Source organism: Choloepus didactylus, chromosome 4 (assembly GCF_015220235.1).
Source record: "Choloepus didactylus isolate mChoDid1 chromosome 4, mChoDid1.pri, whole genome shotgun sequence".
NCBI lineage: Eukaryota > Metazoa > Chordata > Mammalia > Pilosa > Megalonychidae > Choloepus > Choloepus didactylus.
This window is the reverse complement of record NC_051310.1, coordinates 32,809,231-32,827,865: the sequence shown is the minus strand read 5'-3', so window position 1 is coordinate 32,827,865 and position 18,635 is coordinate 32,809,231. Positions and strand designations below refer to the sequence as shown.

Genomic DNA, 18,635 nt, shown 5'->3' with positions numbered 1-18,635 from the left:
AAAAAGCCAACAGCTCTGACTGTCGCAGAGTGAGTCAAACATCAAGTGACATGAAATCATCCAACAAAAATACTCGTCGCGTCCCCGCCTGGCGGAGGACTGTCTCGCGCGGCAGATGGGAACGCACACAGAGCGAGGGAACAGGCGTGGCAACAACGTGAGCGGCGCGGGGCCGGGTCTGGGGCCGCCTCCGTCGCGCCGAGACTGCCCCGCGTCCGTCCCAGGCTGGACACTGCCGCCAGGGCTCCGCGTGCAAGTCACGCGCGGCCTGTCCGGGTTCCCGACCCTAACGCGGCACCAACCCAGAGGGTGGTTCCCCCCAGCCACTGCTCACACGATCCCTCAAATCTGCTCTAACCCGGCCCACCCGGCTAGCTCGAAACTCCGCCTCGAAACCATGCCCGCGGCGCGTGGGACTCAAGGTCCCCCACACAAAATGGCGGCCGGAGCCCCAGAAGCCAACCACAGAGATGCCCGCCTTCCGCTGAGAGAGCGCAGGCTTCTGAGGGACGGCCCCGCCCCCGTGCGGCCTCGCTTTGGGGCTGAGGGGAGAGAGGATGGATCTCAAAGGGCCCTTCTAGGAGAATAGCGAGCAGTCTCCGTGGTGCTGGGTCCTCCGAGCTGGGTCACGTGGCTGGCGAAAGCTGCCGCGGAGGCGGGGGGAGGAGGAAGGGGTGGGATGCAGAGGAGGGACAGCTGAAGACCCGGCGACCATCGGGTTGTCATGGAGCCGCGGGGCCGGGCTCGCGCATGCGCCACCTCTCCCTCGGGGGCGGTCGTGGGACGGCGACCCCGGCCCTAGGTGAGAAAGGGAGGGTTGGGCGCGAGGACGCGGGGGAGCGGATGGAGGCGGGGAGAAAGGGGGCAGGGATGGCGCGACGGGAGAGGGTTCGTGGGAGGAGCGTGGGGAAAAGAGGTGGGAGCCGGGGAGAGAAGAAGGGGAGCGAGGTAGGCGAGAGGGAGAACCGGGGCTTTAGGGGGACATAGTTCCAAATGGGGGGAGCAAGGGGTCGTGCGCCCCTCCTTGCATTGAGTTGGTGGTTTTGCTGTGAGGGGGCGGGGACTGTGCGAGAGGGAATCGAGAGAAAGGAGGGGGCTGTGTTTGGGGGGGAAGGAAGGGGTCATCTGTCGGGAGTAAGTGGGGCGAGACGGTTAGGGCTGGTCTAGCCCCGAGCGGGGCACCAGCCAGCCGGTTCCCGGGCGGGCCGAGAGCCCGGAAGCCTGCAGAACATGAGCAGAGAAGCAGGGAATGAGTGAGTGGGCACGGAGCCGGCACCAGGGTGAGGGGTTTGGGGTGGGAGCAGTGGCCGGTTCTCGGCTCCTGGCACAGGTGTACTGCCTTTTTACAGAGACCTACTGTCACCCTTTTTGCTGGGTATTTTCCCGGGGTGGCCAGCTTGCCAGGCGTGGCACCAGGGGATGGGGGAGGAGGTGGGGGAGAAGGCTGGGCAGTGACAAGTAGGGAGTTAGTGGTTAGTGGGTGGGTTGGGGGGAGCTCTGATCCCGGCAGAGGCCGGAGCCAGGCTCCCTGGTATTGCCCAAGTCCTGGCAGTACACACTGCCTGGGCGTTTGTCCTGGGAGGCTGGTGGCTTGCCAGCCACAGCACGGTACTGGGGTCGCCCAGTTCTGCCCTGCTGAGTTGGCAGGCTGGTGCATGGCTGGAGGGGTCTGTCGCTGTCCTGCACAGATGCCGCCCGGGCCGGTGGGCATGGGTAGGTGGGCACTGTTACTGGGAACCCTTCTGGAAGCTGGGGATTTGAAGTTCTCTAATCTGACCTCCTCTTTAAAAGGGGAGAACAGAGCCACCCATACCTGGTTCCCAAAATAGAAAACTGTATGGAATCAGGATTCAAGATCTTTAACATGAGTTAGTAGCCAAATTGGAGAATGAAATGGATGCAAAAGGGAAGATGAATATTAGAGATTTAGGTAGATGGGCTTTCCTCCACTAAAATACACAGACATTCCTCCAGAATGGTATCTCTGAATATGCAGATCAAGAGAAAATAACTTCCGAGAAAACCTAGAAATAATTTGTCATTCTAACTGGGATTACTCTTGGTTTTCTGGGTGGTGAGGTCTTTATTTTTCTATTGTATTTAAGGCTCTGCTTGGGCTTTATTAACCTCACACCTATCTGTCCATGCACGTATGTTATACACGTGACACATTTTCAAGGGAACTTGAGCTCCAGGGGAAGTTGCGAGGTGTTTATAAAAGGAGAGATCTGAGAGTAGCATTTCAGATCCTTTCCATGTAACCCTTGGGTCTACTTTTTATCATAAACCCAAATCTCCCGAAATTACTTGTGGGTTAGAGCCAGTGTAACTCCCTTTAATTTGGTTGGTCAGTTTACTCCCGAGTCCTGGAGGAAAGGTTTCATTTTAGAATATGGAGTCAGTCTGTTTCCTGCAGTGGACCAGACCTGGAAGTTAGATCTTGAGGTGACCATGGTGTTTAGAAATGCAGAGACTTGACCTTCAAGCTGTTTGGGAATTTCAGTGACAGCTTAGCTGCTAGGGCTGTCAGACTCAGCAGGACAAGATTTGTTGAAATGTATTATTCTGTCCAGTGCCTCCCATGTCTCATATACCTATCAGCTGTTTGGCCTGAGGATACAATGTTGAAGAAAATAACCCTTGAGGTTGAGGAGACAAGTAATTAGACTGCATAGGAAAAGCGCAAAAATGGAAATAAGAGCCAATGCTGTGGAGCACTTAAATTATACTTATTATAGAACTTTGGTTAGAGTTTTATTTTATATTTATTTATATGAACTTATAATGTAAATTTGTTGATTACATTTACATTACATTGATTTTTTAAATTTACACTGATTTAAATTTACATTATGAGTTTTACTGTGTTCCATGCTCTCTGGGTACCTTTTGGACAATGTGCTACATGTACATTTATAAGAGGCCCAATTAGGGTCAATTTTGAATTTTTGGAATTTAATTGGAATCCTTCGAATGCAGAGTTAGACACATGAGGATCTGAGATGTTTTTAAAGCAGTGTTAGAGGCTTCCAGTCTGTGCCAGGAATGTAGAAATGACACACAGGGTAATAGCTTAGTAACCCTGTTTCAACTCCTACTCAACTAATGAATATCTAACTTCCCTAAGGAGGGGAAAAAAAAAATCAAACCACTTCTTGAGGTTGTGAGACTTTGCCACTTCCATGGCCCTGGGTCTGAGAGCACCTGTTGTAGATGCCATCATCATCCATCTGCTGTCCCCCATGGAGGTCTCGTAGGGTGCCACCAGGCGTGGTTTGTTGTTCACTGGCTAATTGACATGCTCAGCGCCAATCCCAGGAGGGAAGTGCCTCTCCTCTCCATGAAAAGAAAGGTGAGGTGGGATGTAACCCTTCATTCTCCCTCCTACTTGAACCTCCCGGGACAGTAAGGATTTGTGCTGCTTAAAGACAACTTGATTTAGGACACGGGCTTTCATATTTTTAATCACTTTCACATCCAAAAGAGGCAATTTACCGTTCTAAAGTAGAGTATTTATTTATTTATTGTTTGTTATTTATTTCCAACTGCTACCAATTCCCCAGGATCTAAAATTTTTGCATCCTTTTCCCTTTTAACCTATTTGCCAACATTTCAGTATTTTGATCCCACAGTCAATATTATTCTGCAAATTCTCTATGAGCCAGAATAAACTCCTGTGCTTTTTTAGTGCCTATATTCATTACACTTTACTAACAGTAACAAGACCTTTTTCATTTTCTTGTCACAAGGACCATGGAAGACTAAATTGGGATGCTTCCCCCTAAATGTCTATGAAATAACCTATGTTTTGTAAGATAAAGTGAAACTCTCTTGCATTCTTAATTAATTACAACTAACATGAGCTATCTTCTTCATCGAAATCAACAGCATGGTCAGATTAGAATTAGTCTGAATGCTCATTTACAGGCCATATTCAATTCCATTTTGAAGATGCCTCCAGTTCACTTTTGGACAGTATTATTTGCAAGAAAATGACACTATGCACATTTGTTGCATTTCACACAATGGGATCCTGGTTTGATTGGAAATACAGTTTTAAATTTTCATCTACTTTTTTTTTTTTTTACTGGATTGTCTACTTCATAGCTGTCCAATAGAGACGTTGCTTTTGCACCATGCTATGCAAGGTGTGACAGCCCTGTTGTCCATTTTTTACACACACAGAATTAAATGTGACCCGTTGAAGAGTCCTTGATTTGATCTGAACGGAATGAGGAAGACAGTCCCCTTAAATGAGTTACATATGTTGCAAAATAATTTTTACTTGGAATTGTGTTTAAAATTCAGTCTCATTCAGATTGGTTTGTGTTCTCTACGGTCCCACTTCTGTATGCAAAAATTTGAGCAAGACAGTTCTTGCTCAAGGCTGCTTCTACATATTGTTATCTATTTAATTTTATTTTGAATCCCTCCTCTGTTTCTTGAGTAGTTGATGTTTTCCAATTAGGTCTGGTATTGGCCAAAGCGTTTCAGGCTTGGCATTTCAGGGCATCCTAGATCTAGCACCCAGATTTAGGGGACTTGTGTGTCTTCCCACTCAGAAGGATAAAAGGATGGAGTCATGAGTGGATTGTGAATTAATATGTTACCAGGTTTTGCTTACACCTACCCAGTTGCATTATTATTGTCTTTTTCCCATTGCCTCCCTATTCTCCTTATCCCATGTTTGTATTCTTGTTAAGCCAGCCTTACAGCTGCCACTCCTGGTTGACTTAAGTGGCCTTCCTGCAGGGGAAGAAATGTTCTCAGCCTCTGCCAGCCCTTCAGTGGACTTTTCTCATTGTTTGCAGTTAGCCTAGTTCTGGACTCCTATGAACTAAATGTTTGTCAAATCTAGGCTTCTCTCCTGTATATCTGTCTCCCTACCCAGTATCTCCGCTTGGATGACCCACCACCACTTCAGAATCTGCATAGCTCAAACTGAACTCTAGCCATACCCCACCTCTCACCCCACCCCTCACCCCACCCCACCTGCCCTTCTTGGACTCCCTTGCTTAGAAAGTGGTACCATCGTCTGCTCCCCACATACAAAAACCAGGTCCCATCAAATCAGCCTTCTAAATATGTCTCCATCCTGTTCACTTCTTTCCATCTCCACTGCCACCACCCTAATTCACCCGGACTACTATGGTAGGATGTTCATGTTCTCAGTGTCACATTTGCCTCTCTCCAGTTCAGTCTCAACCCAGCATCCAGTCACTCTCCTGATTAAAATTCTTCTGTTATTCCCCATTGCCCTTAAGTTAATATCCAAAGTCTTTAACATGGATTACAAGGCATGGCCTGTCTACTCCTCACCTACCTATACGTCAGCACATAGCATCCTACACCCCCAGCACTGCCCTCCAGCCTTCCTGGCCTTTCAGGTTTTTGAATGTGCTGAGCTCCTTGCTCCCTTCCAGCCTTCACACTGCCTAGGATTCACCTCTACACCCCATCCATCCCCCTTCACCTGGGTGACTCCTACTAATTCCTTCCTATCCTGCAGATCCCACCTACAGGTCACTTTTTCAGAAAACCTTCCCTTCCTCCAGACCTTCAGTCCCCCCCCCCCACACACACACACTTTATAGTTCTTATCAAAATAGTAATTAGTTTTGTGATTACTTGTTTAATATCTCTCTTTCTCTCTAGACTCGGTCCAGGAAGGGTAGGGACCATGTCTTCTGTCCTTTTCACTCTGTATTCCTAGTCCTAGCACAGTGCCTGATCCATGGTGGGCGCTTGTTAAATAGCTTTAAATGGCTGAATGTAACTTATCTGAGCCTCACCATCTTCCTCTGTAAAATGGGAAAGCAAATAAGGAGGTGATTGTGAGGCTCAAATGAGAGAACATTCATGGCAATCATATTATGAACTCACTTTTTATGTAACCCAAGCATATTATTATGTATATCTTATTTGTGCAGAAAAGTGCTCTTCAGGCCAAAAAAGTAGCATACATTAATAAGGATTTGTTTTTGCTCTGTTCATTACCTCATCCAAAGAGGTGAGAGACTAATTAGAGAAACTCCACTGTGGGAGGCGGCGGAGTAGGTCACAGACGTACCAGTGTGTACCTGGAACGCAGACCTCGCCCAGCAGAGGAACCTCTCCCATCTTCAGAGCAGAGGGCAAGCTGACTTGATTACCCATTCCCAAAAGCCTAATCAAATGCGCCTTTGTTAGTTTACAAAGCCTCCACTGAGGGTGGTTTGTGTGTCTTGAATCTGTAATGGAATTAGAGGGCAGTGAGAAGACCATGCCTCTGCTTTTGGGGGGAAACCATCCTAGTATTTAGTCAGCTTGAAGCCTTTGTCAGCGGAGACCTTAGAGGAGATCCAGTGGAAGTGGGCGAGGCCAGTTTTCCTTGCCTTTCCCTTACTCCTCAGCCTGAGGATCACCTGTTTCAACTCTCAATGCAATGACTTCTTATGTAATTGTTGTTTTTCCTAGAGCAATCCTGATGAAAAGAGTATTGATGAATCCACTTCCAGCCCAGTAGAACATGGAAAAGAAAAACCCATCCAGAGAGAGCCCCAGAAGACTCTCAGCCAAACTCGGCAAAGGGACGGAGATGAAGAAAGTAGCTCGTCAGCTCGGCATGGCGGCTGCGGAGTCAGATAAGGACTCAGGATTTTCAGGTTAAAAACACCTTGTCCTTTCTACATTGTAATGAATGAGTTGCCTGAAAAATTCCCTCCCCCAAACTCATTTGGGTGATAAGGATGGAAAGCTTTCATGCACTGGAAAATAACTATCTGATCTCTTAACATGGTAATTCTGATGTCATATGGCAGGGTGCTGGTCTCATCACCATGAGGTTGGTTCTGAAGGAATGATTTAACATATTTTCTCAACTTTAAGTCTTACACTTCCAACTGTTGCAAGTAGTTACTGGGAAAAAAAACCCCACAACATTTAAATACTTATAATTCTATTGTTTTGGCTACTTTTTCTTAGGAATAGGCACATAGCAGGGGTAAAAAATACTGCTGCATGTTGTCACCATGTAACAAATTGGAAGGCTGCCAGTTAAACAAAAGTAGTATACAATTTGTTAAGAGAATGTTTTTGCTAAGGAAGTAATTTTGCTGAGTTTAAAAACGTTTTCCCTCATACTCCATTCCCCTGGAATCTGCTATTTTGGACTATGAGCCACCTGGCCCCACTGCAAAGAGACAAGAGAGTAGAAGGATCGATTTTCCTTAGTTTGCCTTAAATCTTGCCTGGAAGTACTAGCTGCAAACCCAGGGAATGTTTTAATGTTGTGCTGAGGCTCTTTTTTATTTCCACGTCTAAGGATAGTGATTTGAATATGTTCTAATGTCAACAGTTTTAACCCAGGAATGCAGAGGAGTAGCACAAGGTGAAGATTTATATTATCCAAGCTCACAGAGACTGATCAATCACTCTTGTTGGTTTATTAATTTATAGTGAGAAATGCAGCTGTTAGAAAAACTAGTACCTTCTCATGCTAAGATTAGTGTATTTTGTCCCTGTAGGCAGGTTGCATGAGAAACCAAATTATAAATAGACTTGCTCAGAGAGGAACATAACACAGATCAGAGGATTAGACTAAGAGGAATTAGTTACCCCAGCCAGTGCCAGGACAGTCTGGGAAGGGCAGGCCAACTGGTAGCCCTTTGGGTTTTCCTTCTCTATCTCAGCATTGCTTCCTAAACTTGCTTCATCACAAGGTTCACCCAAGGTGTTTGGTAGAACTACTGGTCACCAGGACCTCCTCCTCTGGAGATTCTGATTTAGAAGATCTGGGAGAGGGTCTGGAGTCTGGGTTTTTACAAGGGTCTCTGATAATTCTAATAATCAGGCAGGTTTGGGAGACATTGCAGCTGATGTCTTTTTTTCCTTTGAATATCAAGTTTTTTATCTGTTCTTTCTTCATCTTATGAAGCTAATACATGCTCATTGTAGAAACTTAGAAATTCAGAAAAACACAGAGAAGAAAATGAAAATTACTCATAGTTCTATCACCATTATTCCTAATACTGTTGACATGTGGTCCTTCTCCTTCCAACATGATTTCAGCTTTTAGAGTCAGCCTACTTGTTTTGTAGAATGTCCCACAATCTGAAATTTTCTTTTAGTTTCCTCATTCTCTTTGTGGAGGTGCTATAAAAATATTGTGCTATCCATACAATATTTGTCTCTTTGTGTCTGGCTTATTTCATTAAACATGATGTCTTCAAGGATCATCCATGTTGCAGCGTGCATCAGAACTTCATTCATTTTTACAGCTGGATAATATTCCATTGCATTTTGTTTATCCATTCATCCATTGTAGGACATGTGGGTCACTTCTACCTTTTGGCTGTTGTGAATAATGCTTCTGTAAACTTTGTTGTACAAATATCTTTTCAAGTCCCTGCTTTCAGTTCTTTTGGGTATATACCAAGAAGAGGATTGGTGGGTCATATGGTAATTCTATTTTCAGTTTCCTGAGGAACCACCAAATGATTTCCACAGTGGCTGTATCGTTCTACATTGCAATCACAATGTATGAGGGTTCCTGTTTTCTTCATGTCCTTGCCAACACTTAATTCTTTTCTGTTTCTTAAATTATAGACATCCTAGTGGGTATGAGTGCTATTTCATTGTGGTTTTGATGTGCATTTTCCTGATGCCAATGATGTTGAACCTCTCTTCATGTGCAGATTGGCCATTTGTCTATCTTTTTTAGAGAAATACCTATTCAAGTCCTTTGCCCATTTTTTAATTGGGTTATTTGTCTTTTTGTTGTTGAGTTGTATGCATGTTATTATATGACCTTGCTTATATGAAATACCTAGAAGAAGCAAGCTTCATAGGGACTGGTGGCGGTTTATAAGTTACCAGGGGTGGGGCTGAAAGCAGGACAGGAAGAGGGAGTTAGAGCTTAATGGGTGAGTAGTTTCTTTTTGAGGTGATGAAAAAGGAGGAGTAATGGATGTCAGTGATGGTAGGACAGTATATTGTGAATATAATTAATTCTACTAAATTGTACATTTGAATGTAGTTAAAATGAGAAATTTTGTGATCTGTCTTGGTTACTATTCAGACATGAGGCTATATTAAAAGTAATCAGGACACATTATGTCCCAGCAAGAGGCCCCAGTGAATGCCCCTAGTCCCTCCTGGGCCAGGGGCCAGTGATTTCCTCACTGCCTGAGTTATTCCACTTACCTTGGAGTATGACAAAATTTACAAAACCAAGGTAGCATTTTCCATTTTAATTATTTTCCCAACTTTTTATTTTGAAAAACTTCAAATCTATGGAAAAGTGAATGAACACTCCAGATATCTTTCAGATCCTTTGATTGTTATAATTTTACCATATTTGCTTTATCTTTCTTTACACACACACACTATATACAAAGAGGCTGAATCATTTTAAAGTGATTTGCAGACACTTTCATCTTTAAATACTTGAGTGTGTCTCCTAAAAAAACGAAACTTCTTTGATATAACTATGGTTATCATACATAGGAAATTTAACATGGATTCAGATTTTTCCAGTTGCCCCAATAGTATCTTTTATAGCTTTTTGTCTTTTTGCCTATTTGTTTTGGATCCAGAATCCAGTTGAGGATTGTGCATTGCATTTAGTTGTCCTCTCTTTTTAGTCTTTTTTAATTTGGAATAGCTCCCAATCTTTTCATTCTTCTTTTTTCCATGACATTAACAACTTTGAATGAGTTGGGCCAGTTTTTTTGTAGACTGTCCCCAAAATATGAATTTTTCTGGTTATTTCCTCATTATTAAAATCAGAGTAGTAAACACTTTTGACAAGAATGCTACACTGTTGATTTTGTACCCTTACCAAGACAACACATAAGGAGACTCAGTTTGTCTTATTCTTGGTGATACTCCAGTGATCATTTGGTTAACGAAGTATGTGCCAAATTTCTTTATTTTACAAGTACCCTTTTTCTTTGTAGTTAAGGAGTAATCTATTGGATGATACTTTGAGATTGTGTGAATATCCTGTTCCCCAATAAACTCTTGTCCAGTGGTTTTAGTACCCACTGATGATCCTTGCCTGAATCAGTTAAGACAGTGGTAGCTTAAAGGTGGTGATTTTCTAATTCTGTCATTCTTTGTACATTTATTTGCTGACATTCTTCTGTAAAGAAGTGTTTTCCTTCCCCCACCCCCTTTTTTGACCATCATGGATTCGTGGAATTCTTTTGTAATTCAATTTGTCAATCCATTAACATTATTATTATTTTTGATACTCAAATTGGCCCAAATTTGGCCAGTGGGAGTCCCTTCTAGCTAGTTCCTGTGTCTTTTTTAATGTGCCAGTTAGTGTTTGAGTACTGCCTTACTTTCTAGGACAACAAGGTGTCCAGGCTTATCTTATGCCTTCCCTGCCAAAGACTTGGAATCAGCCATTTCTTCAAGGAGCCCTGTTTCCTTCTTTGTGCAGCATGGCACTTAGAAACCAAGATCCAGGCACTGGATATGCCCATTGCTTCTGGAGTCCTTTGTTTCTGGCCTAATGGTTCTAAACTCGAGGTGCACATTTGGATCACCTTTGGTGTTTTGTCAAAATACACGTGCCTGGACCCCAGTCCTCAGATACATCAATCCATTAGATGGAAAGGAAGGCTCCACATCCATAATTTTTGAAAGGCTTCTCTGGAGATTCTGAATTGTACCTCTATTGAGGAATGTCCTCTGGTCACACAGTCTTCCTCCAAGCTGGGGAAAATGCAAGTGTGGACAGTGGCACTTATTTAAATTACAGTCACATTCCAGTCCTGCCTCTTCCAGATTACTCTGAGATTCTTGATAAGCATTTCAGATATTCCCAGACTCCTCAACAGCAGGTTTGCAGCAGTCTCTTGGTTTCTTCCAGCAGATAGCTTATCATGTCCTTTTTGTATGGATTTTGTGTAGGGCAACCTTACTTTCTTCCCCTTGGGGTTCTCGGAGTGCATCTTGCTATCCTTCATTGTGCAGGATCCCCAGTAGGCACACTCAGCATGCACTTAGGATACCAATAAGGGTGGGGTTGGGGGGGAGAACAAAGAAAGAAAAATTTTTAGCTTTGATGAATTCAGTCAGAATTTTACAATTAGAAAATTTAGGAAGAAACCATTTTAATTTCAGCACGGATGAAAATCTTGGGTTTACAGATTAGTTTTATTTTTACTATTATAATTACATCTTGTGGTGCCCAGAGCCTCTCTCAAAGTCTTAATCCTGCCCCAGTCACACACTGTCCTCCCCCTCAAAAACAGATTTTTTACAGTAAGGAACTGGAAGCCTTCTTTTAGGCTATGATGTTGATTACTTTCACGTGAATTCTATTGACAAAGACAGGCTTTTGTCAGTTAGAGACTTAGAAAGGAAGTCAAGCTGTCCTGGGGCGGGGATACTTAAACTTTTTTTGGGTAGGGGTAGTTCTGGATCCCATTGAGAATCTGATGAAAGCCAAAGCCCCTCTCCTTAGTAAAATGCACAGAATCACCTGTCACAAATGTTGCATTCAATTTCAAGAGGTCCAGTGTTTCTAGCCCCTAGCCTAGAGCTGAAATAAATAACCATTCTTCTGCCCACCAGATGGGAGCTCGGAATGCCTGAGCTCTGCAGAGCAGATGGAGTCCGAGGACCTGCTGAGCGCCTTAGGCTGGAGTGAAGACAGGCCGGGGCAGAACTCCAAGACTGCAAACAATGCCTTCCCTACTCTGTCCCCCATGGTCATCATGAAGAACGTGCTGGTCAAACAGGTGAGGAGGACTGCTGGCTCCTAAAGTCTGTGCACTTTCAAATTTCTGAGTTTTCTTTGTCCCCAGCCTCATCCTTTCTGCCATGGAGAGATGTTAAACTGACCACTAGAACCACACTGATGTGAACTTTCTGTCCTGGGGAAACAATGTCACCTTTCAACTGCTGATACTGTTTTAAAAACAAATACAAGACTCCTGGCTGTATTCTCATTTTGCAACAGTAGATTTATATTTCTGTATCCATAGTCCAAAGAGACCCCAAAATGCTTTAGTCATATAAAGGGCCAAAGCAAAAATGTCATTACTTCATTAGTGCATTCTAACATATGGCAGAGTTTAGGACAGATGCAAAAGAATCTCTTTTTAATTTGAATTGCCCCAGGAATCTAGAAATACAGGATGCATTTATTGGTTTCAGAGGTTGGGACAATTTCCATGTATCTTAAGTCACGTTCTGAGAATTCTGTTAGTAATCAGCCAAAGCCATGTCATAAGTGACAAGAAGCTCCTTGGTTTAGATTCAGCTACCCCAGCAGTTCCACACAGCACTGTTGTAGAATTGAAAAATAACCTATTTCAGCTTTATTACATAACAATGCATATGATTTGATTATTGTCTAGATATGAAAGAAAAGAAGACTTAGCTGAAAATCGAAGCTAAGCTCCAGTGTCTGAAACTGAGAACTCATTGAGATGAACTTGGTTAAATTCAAATAGAGAAGTCTGGGGAATAGAAAAGATCAATTTAACCCAAAGAACATTTAACCTTATGCTGCTTTACTTTGAAAACATATCCCAGTTCCCACCTGGGTCCATTGATGAGGCTGCTTGAAGGTAGTGGCAGATGGAATCTGGCTTTATGTAGTTGACCTTCCCACCTTAGGTGAAGGGTTAGAAGAATATGGCTGTCATCTGACAGGAAACAGTAACCTCTTAACTTAAATCAGCACAAACTGATATTCAACAAGGTAGCCAGGTGCGTTTGGAAGAGGAATTTGAAGAGTTTTGCCTGGCAAATTCTGTCTCAGCTGGAAGTACATGTCTCCTTACTGAGATGACAAGAGTGAACAAAGGCCTGGAGCCCCAGTGAGACTGTCCTGGCCCCACCAGTGCTGTGGGCTCCTCTGGATTTCCTTTCTCCTGCCTCCTTTGCTCCCTGCCTTTCTCTCTGTCTCCCTTGTCACTCTCACATGTCTGTGTTTATATCCCTTCTTTGTCATAGGCTAGGCTGGCGGCTCCAGAGGGCTGAGACCGGCCCACAGTTAAGGAGTGAGTGGGCCTTTCCAGCAGAACCACATTCTTCCTGACAGACCGGCCAGGATGGCTGCTGGGCTCCATCCATCAGAACACAGGCGGCCTGGGGAGGGGCTGACCTGGTGGAATAGTCCAGGGTTTTCTTTATTAAACATGACAGAAATTCTAAAGTTAAAATAATAATGTACCTCTTTAAAGTTCTGCATATTGTATAATGTCTTGATTATTGCTGCTTGGTTTAAGGTATTTTTCTTCAAAGGGTCTAATGCTGGTTCTGCCACGGACTGTGTGATCTTGCACACAGTTACCCACGGTTACCACGGACCTCAGTTTCCTCACCTTTACGTGAAGGCTCTATGTGAAATGATTCCGAGATCCCGTCCAAGTCTAGAATTTTGTTCCATTCCTTCTGATGATTGCAACATGAATGATACAATTTGCAAAACCTAATAATTAGAACTAATAAACTAAGTATCTCTTAGGCCAGTGGGCCAAACAAAAGCATTGGGAAGAACAATCAAGTAAAATCATCTTGGGAAGGCAGCGGATTGGGTGGTTTTTTTTGGATCCATTTGCCTTGTAGGTTAACCCCCTTAGGACTGAAGTTTTGCTTCTGACTGAGCTAGACTAAACTGATCTCTACTTAACTCGTACTTAACATCTCTCCTTAAAGATGTCTTGAGATTTTGGATCTGCTCTGACAGGGGAGTGTGGTTTTGGGTCCTAGCCTTGCTGCCTGAATAGATCACAGGGTATATCTGAACACCAAGAGGACTCCAGAACATACTCTCTCCAGATCATCCCAGCCTTAGTATAAGAATTGGAGATAAATAATAGTTGGCCTGCATTTCCTAGCCTGGCATCCAAGAAGCAGAAATGTGTGTGAAATGTTGTGCATGTGTGTGGGGAGAGATAGTCCGTGGCTTTCTTTAGATAAATGAGTCCATGGCCCCACCCAGGAGAAGAACCTTTCTCAGGCTCTCTCTCTGCCTACCCTTGTCTACATTCATATTTTTGGGACCAGGTTGGAACTGGACTGGCTCTTAAATATTGGAAACAAGTAGCCATGCCCTTCTTTATTAGACCTTCCTCTAAATCAGTACTTTAAAAATCAAAATCCATCATTGAAGAGTCATATAACAAAGGTTAAGATGAGTTTTAGAGTCAGATAGAGGATGGAATCCCAGCTCCATCACTTAGTAGCTCTGTGACTCAGGGCAAGTTAGCTCAACTTTCTAAAAGCCTCAGGTTCCTATTTATGAAATAGGAAATGATAACAACCTTGCAGGTTGTTATGAGGAGTAAAGGAGATAACCCACGTAAAATGCTACACAGAGTGCTACCCTGTAGCAAGCAGCCACAAATGGCAGCTATTATTATTTTGAATGGTTTTATAATAGCCAAGTGTCTCTTAAAACAGGGACACACAGACTCCTTCCAGAATGCAACTTTCAATCAAAAGTTGTTTTTGGTAAAAGAGGTTCCAGGTGTACTAAATGTAGATAGATTTTCGTGTAAAGTCATATTTATATTCTTGAGATTATCACATTTTAATTTATGCTGAGAAATTGTCCTGTCTATATTTTATTGCCTCCTTTGTGACCTTAACTCTCTCATTACTTCAGTTACCTACAATTCATTTTTCTGAGTGATAGCGCTTGAATAAAAATAGATATTTCCTTTAGTTTTCCCTTAGGAAAAGAAAAAAACAATGTGATATCCAACATGAATTATTTTCAACCATCTCTTCTCCAATCATTCTCTTGACAAAGGAAGGTCTATATTGAAATGGTTGTAAATAATCTATGGGTCTGTTTTGCCCCTTCAAGAGACGCTTCAGTCATCTGTCCTTTCAGCAGGCAATAAGTGGAATGCTGCTCTCTTCCTTTCTTTCTAGGGCAGCAGCTCATCCCAGCTCCAATCCTGGACAGTCCAGCCCTCCTTTGAAGTGATCTCAACGAAGCCACAGCTCTTATTCCTTCACCCACCCGTACCATCTCCTGTCAGCCCAGGCCATGCCAGGGAGAAAAAGTCGGACTCCAGGAACTACTTGCCCATTCTAAATTCTTACACCAAAATAGCCCCACACCCGGGCAAAAGGGGCCTTTCCCTTAGCCCAGAAGAAAGAGGAAAAAGTGGGGTACAGAAGAAAATCTGTACCAAGAGACTGGGGCCAACCTCGTCTCCCAGGGAGCCAACCAAGACTGGTGCTGTGCCGTCCGGCCCCTCCACTCCAGCACCCCCTAGCACCAAACTGGTCGAGGACTCAGCTCCGCAGGGCGTCCCCTCCCTGGTGGCAGGTGGAAGTCCGCAGACTCTTCAGCCAGTGTCCAGCAGCCACGTGGCTAAAGCTCCCAGTCTGACCTTTGCTTCTCCCGCCAGTCCTGTCTGTGCAGCAGACAGTACTCTGCACGGGTTAGAGAGCAACTCCCCCCTTTCCCCACTGCCAGCCAATTACAGCTCACCTCTGTGGGCTGCCGAGCACCTCTGCCGCAGCCCGGATAGCTTTTCAGAGCAGCGGCAGAGCAAGCACAGGCGCTTTCAGAATACCCTGGTAGTCCTGCACAAATCCGGTTTGCTGGAGATCACTTTGAAAACCAAGGAGTTGATTCGTCAGAACCAGGCAACTCAGTTGGAACTAGACCAGCTAAAGGAACAAACCCAGCTGTTTATAGAGGCCACCAAGAGCAGGGCTCCACAGGCTTGGGCCAAGCTACAGGCGTCTCTAATATCTGGGCCCAGTCATACTGGCAGTGATCTAGACGCATTCTCTGATCACCCAGACATATAGCACAGAAGGCCTATTTTCCTGTTACTTGAGTGGTTCATTTAATTCTTTTGCTGTTACTTACTCCTGTTTCCCAAAGCTTAGGTGAGCACTTTTCTTTCTAAATTTAAACTGTTTAGTGGTTCAGTTATGAAGCCACATGGCAGTACCTGGCTGTTGTCTTAACCTGTGGTCCATGCCCAGATTCCATATGCCTCTGTCCCACTGATGACCTCTGACTCGGAGTGTCCTTGAATCCCTTTTCCCTAGCCTGCAGGCACTCAGATGGGACATGGACAAGGCAGGAGTGATGTCTGTGTGAGGCTCTTCTAGCTGCCACCTCCCACCATCCCACTCACTAACCAGGATCAGGGGTCAGTATGCACCTGTCGAGCCTGGGAGCAGGCAACTTAAAGGTCCCTTTGTGCATCTTCCCTCGAGTGTTTTGATCACAGAGAAAAGTAAAAGGAGGTGTGTTTGCATTCCACAAGGTATCGTGTGGTTAGGCTGAAACCTAAAATGCTTTGGGCAGAGGTTGGGCCTAGGGTGCAAGCAGCTTCATCACTTAAGGCTTTGTTCTCTTAAACTTGAAAGTCAAGGAGAAAGGGTAGCACCATTTGACTCATACACTTTACTCACAAGCCAGATTTCTCTTCACTTGAACTATTAGGCAGAAGAACTTCAGGTTTGCAAAGTATGGGGTGGATTCAGTACCATGTGGAATTGTATTTGATGAATTGATTTTTTTAGTTGGAGCCTGAAGAACATAGACATAATCAGCATCTTTTGGTGAGGAGCTGGAAGATTCTGGTGACTTATGCTTTTTCTTTTATCTTTTGAAACAATGAATTTTAAGGATAACTTTTGGTGGTTCCTAAGAGTGTAGTATAAGTTAATGCTCTGCTCTCTTGTCCCCCCCCCCTTTTTTAATATAAAAAGGAAAATGAGTGATTATTATGTTTGATAAACCCTGAATTCAATAAAATCATCCTGAGGTTATAATACAGAAGTCCACAAAAAATTGGAAAACTTCCTTCTTGGTTTTCTTGCAGTGTAGTAAGTGGAATAGAGCCCACTGTGTTTCTTTCACATGTTGGATATTGACAGCAAAGCCAGAGGTGTAATGTTGGTTGTGTGAAGTTCATCTAGAAATGAAAAACGCGACAGGAATTTTCAGATGATACTACACATTGTCTTCTACTTCATTGTATAGGTAAACTAGATTTCCAAGTATTAAAGTTTCAAACTTACTTTTTATCTTCTCATTTAAAAATTTCATCCTCCTGAAAATCTTTGCACTTTACAAATTACCTTAATAAGGAGTTCTGTATGACCAGCTCATCTTTTCTGCATGGAAAATATTCTGGAAGTTTTACCAATATTACCAATATTAATGACCATATTGACTAGGTAATACTAACTCTAATGTAGTTTAAAAATTAAGACTTCACATCACCTATACTTTGTTCTCAAACATGGACAATTTGAATATGATCTATTTAGGAATAAACAACCCAGTAAAAGCTGTAGATTCTCCTGATCAATGCAGAATTATCACTGCCGTTTGCTTTCTGAAATCAGAGGAAATGTGTCTTTTGGAAGACTCGGCTCCTTTGCATCTTTTTCTCTTGGCCCCCTCCCTTCGTTACCCCTGAATCTGTGCAGTACCCTCGCAGTTCTACCCTGTGCACCATGCTAGGAAGCTTCCTTTTTGGCAGAATGTGTTTGGCAGCAAAGCTACAGAGACAGGTGCACTCAGAACAGCCTGGGCACCAGTCAGAAGTCTTACTGAGTGTCAAAAACCTGAAAACACTTGCTGAGAACCAAGTTTATTCCATCAGAAAAACCCTTTGTGGAGCTATAAGCCTCTTGGACCCTTCTTCCTAGATTAAGGCTTGCATTTCTCTTCCTGTCATGGTAAAATGATGATGAAAGCTGTCATCAAGCCTCACTGTGAGTGGCAGGGAGAAGCGGCACCACCTGCAGCTCTTCTCTGACCTGGTGACTCAGTGCTGGAAGTCTCTGGAGGCTACTAGCATGGGCATCCTTCTCCCAGTGGAGCTGTAAGCAGATGAAGCTAAGCAGAGCAGCTGGATCTTGGAAGGAGAGATCACTTGAGGCCCGCAGACTTTTAGAGCTGGAAGCCAGATTGGCAAATGTAGGAGCCTCGGAGTTGACCAGAAAGATCTCCGTTGGTTGCACAGGCTGTAAGTAGCGATGGTCTCAGCAATGCATGGTTCAATCTGGTATGAAGTACCGTGGCACAGCCACTGTTTGCTGAAAGTGAGAAGCCTTTCTTAGCTCAGCCCAGCCCTGAAGAGAACATTGGTAGATTTTGTTGGCAATGTTGAGGCACATTTAGAAAAAGCTGCTGATTGAATTGGTTATGGGAATAGAGTTTAATGGCATTTGTAATTTATTACACTCTCATTGCTTTTTTATTAATTTAGTATTGTCTGACTTTTCTTCTCTACTGTGGTTCCTTGAACAGAAAAGTAACTCCCATGCTTTTCCAGCTATGGATTCTGTAGGGTAGAAATTTATTTACCAAATGTGAATTCTTTTGCGAAAGTATGAAGTTTTGTAGAAATTGACTGTGAAATGTTAGAAATTAAAGTCACTTACTTGACAACTATTTGGCCTTTTTGCTTTATAACTGCTTAAACATACTGAGACAATTCCAGAGTAAATATTTGAATTGATTTAATTTTCATACATACATCCTCTTGTCATTTGGAAATGTTGGGATTAGATACTGAACTCTTAGAAATTCATTGTTCTGATGTTCACTTGTGTGAATTTACAAGGAAATGCAGGCAGTCTTCAGGCAAATGACTGGCTGTTCCCTGGAGTCTTGGAAAATTATATTGAGTAGAATG

At 43.6% G+C, this 18,635-nt stretch overlaps 1 protein-coding gene across 5 annotated transcripts; it reads left to right on the top strand.

The window, feature by feature from the left end:
- Positions 1-648: 648 nt before the first annotated feature.
- CIPC (CLOCK interacting pacemaker) lies at positions 649-18,391 on the top strand. Of its 5 annotated transcripts, none has more exons than XM_037832221.1 (4): positions 649-802; positions 6,457-6,644; positions 11,569-11,735; positions 14,887-18,391. In XM_037832221.1, exons 2-4 carry the CDS (start codon positions 6,509-6,511, stop codon positions 15,778-15,780), a joined length of 1,197 nt encoding a protein of 398 aa, XP_037688149.1. In that variant the 5' UTR covers positions 649-802; positions 6,457-6,508; the 3' UTR covers positions 15,781-18,391. The 5 variants fall into 5 exon arrangements, with proteins under 5 accessions (XP_037688149.1, XP_037688150.1, XP_037688152.1 ...); XM_037832222.1 differs by lacking the exon at positions 649-802 and adding an exon at positions 911-948; XM_037832224.1 differs by lacking the exon at positions 649-802 and adding an exon at positions 1,160-1,253.
- The last annotated feature ends 244 nt before the right edge of the window (positions 18,392-18,635 follow it).

What these genes read in the sequence shown, in the direction of transcription:
- CIPC (XM_037832221.1), top strand. Translation starts at nt 6,509, where the DNA reads ATGGAAAAGAAAAACCCATCCAGAGAGAGCCCCAGAAGACTCTCAGCC. An exon ending in TAAGGACTCAGGATTTTCAG is followed by an intron (nt 6,645 to 11,568) that starts GTTAAAAACACC and finishes TCTGCCCACCAG; the next exon opens with ATGGGAGCTCGGAATGCCTG. An exon ending in AGAACGTGCTGGTCAAACAG is followed by an intron (nt 11,736 to 14,886) that starts GTGAGGAGGACT and finishes CTTTCTTTCTAG; the next exon opens with GGCAGCAGCTCATCCCAGCT.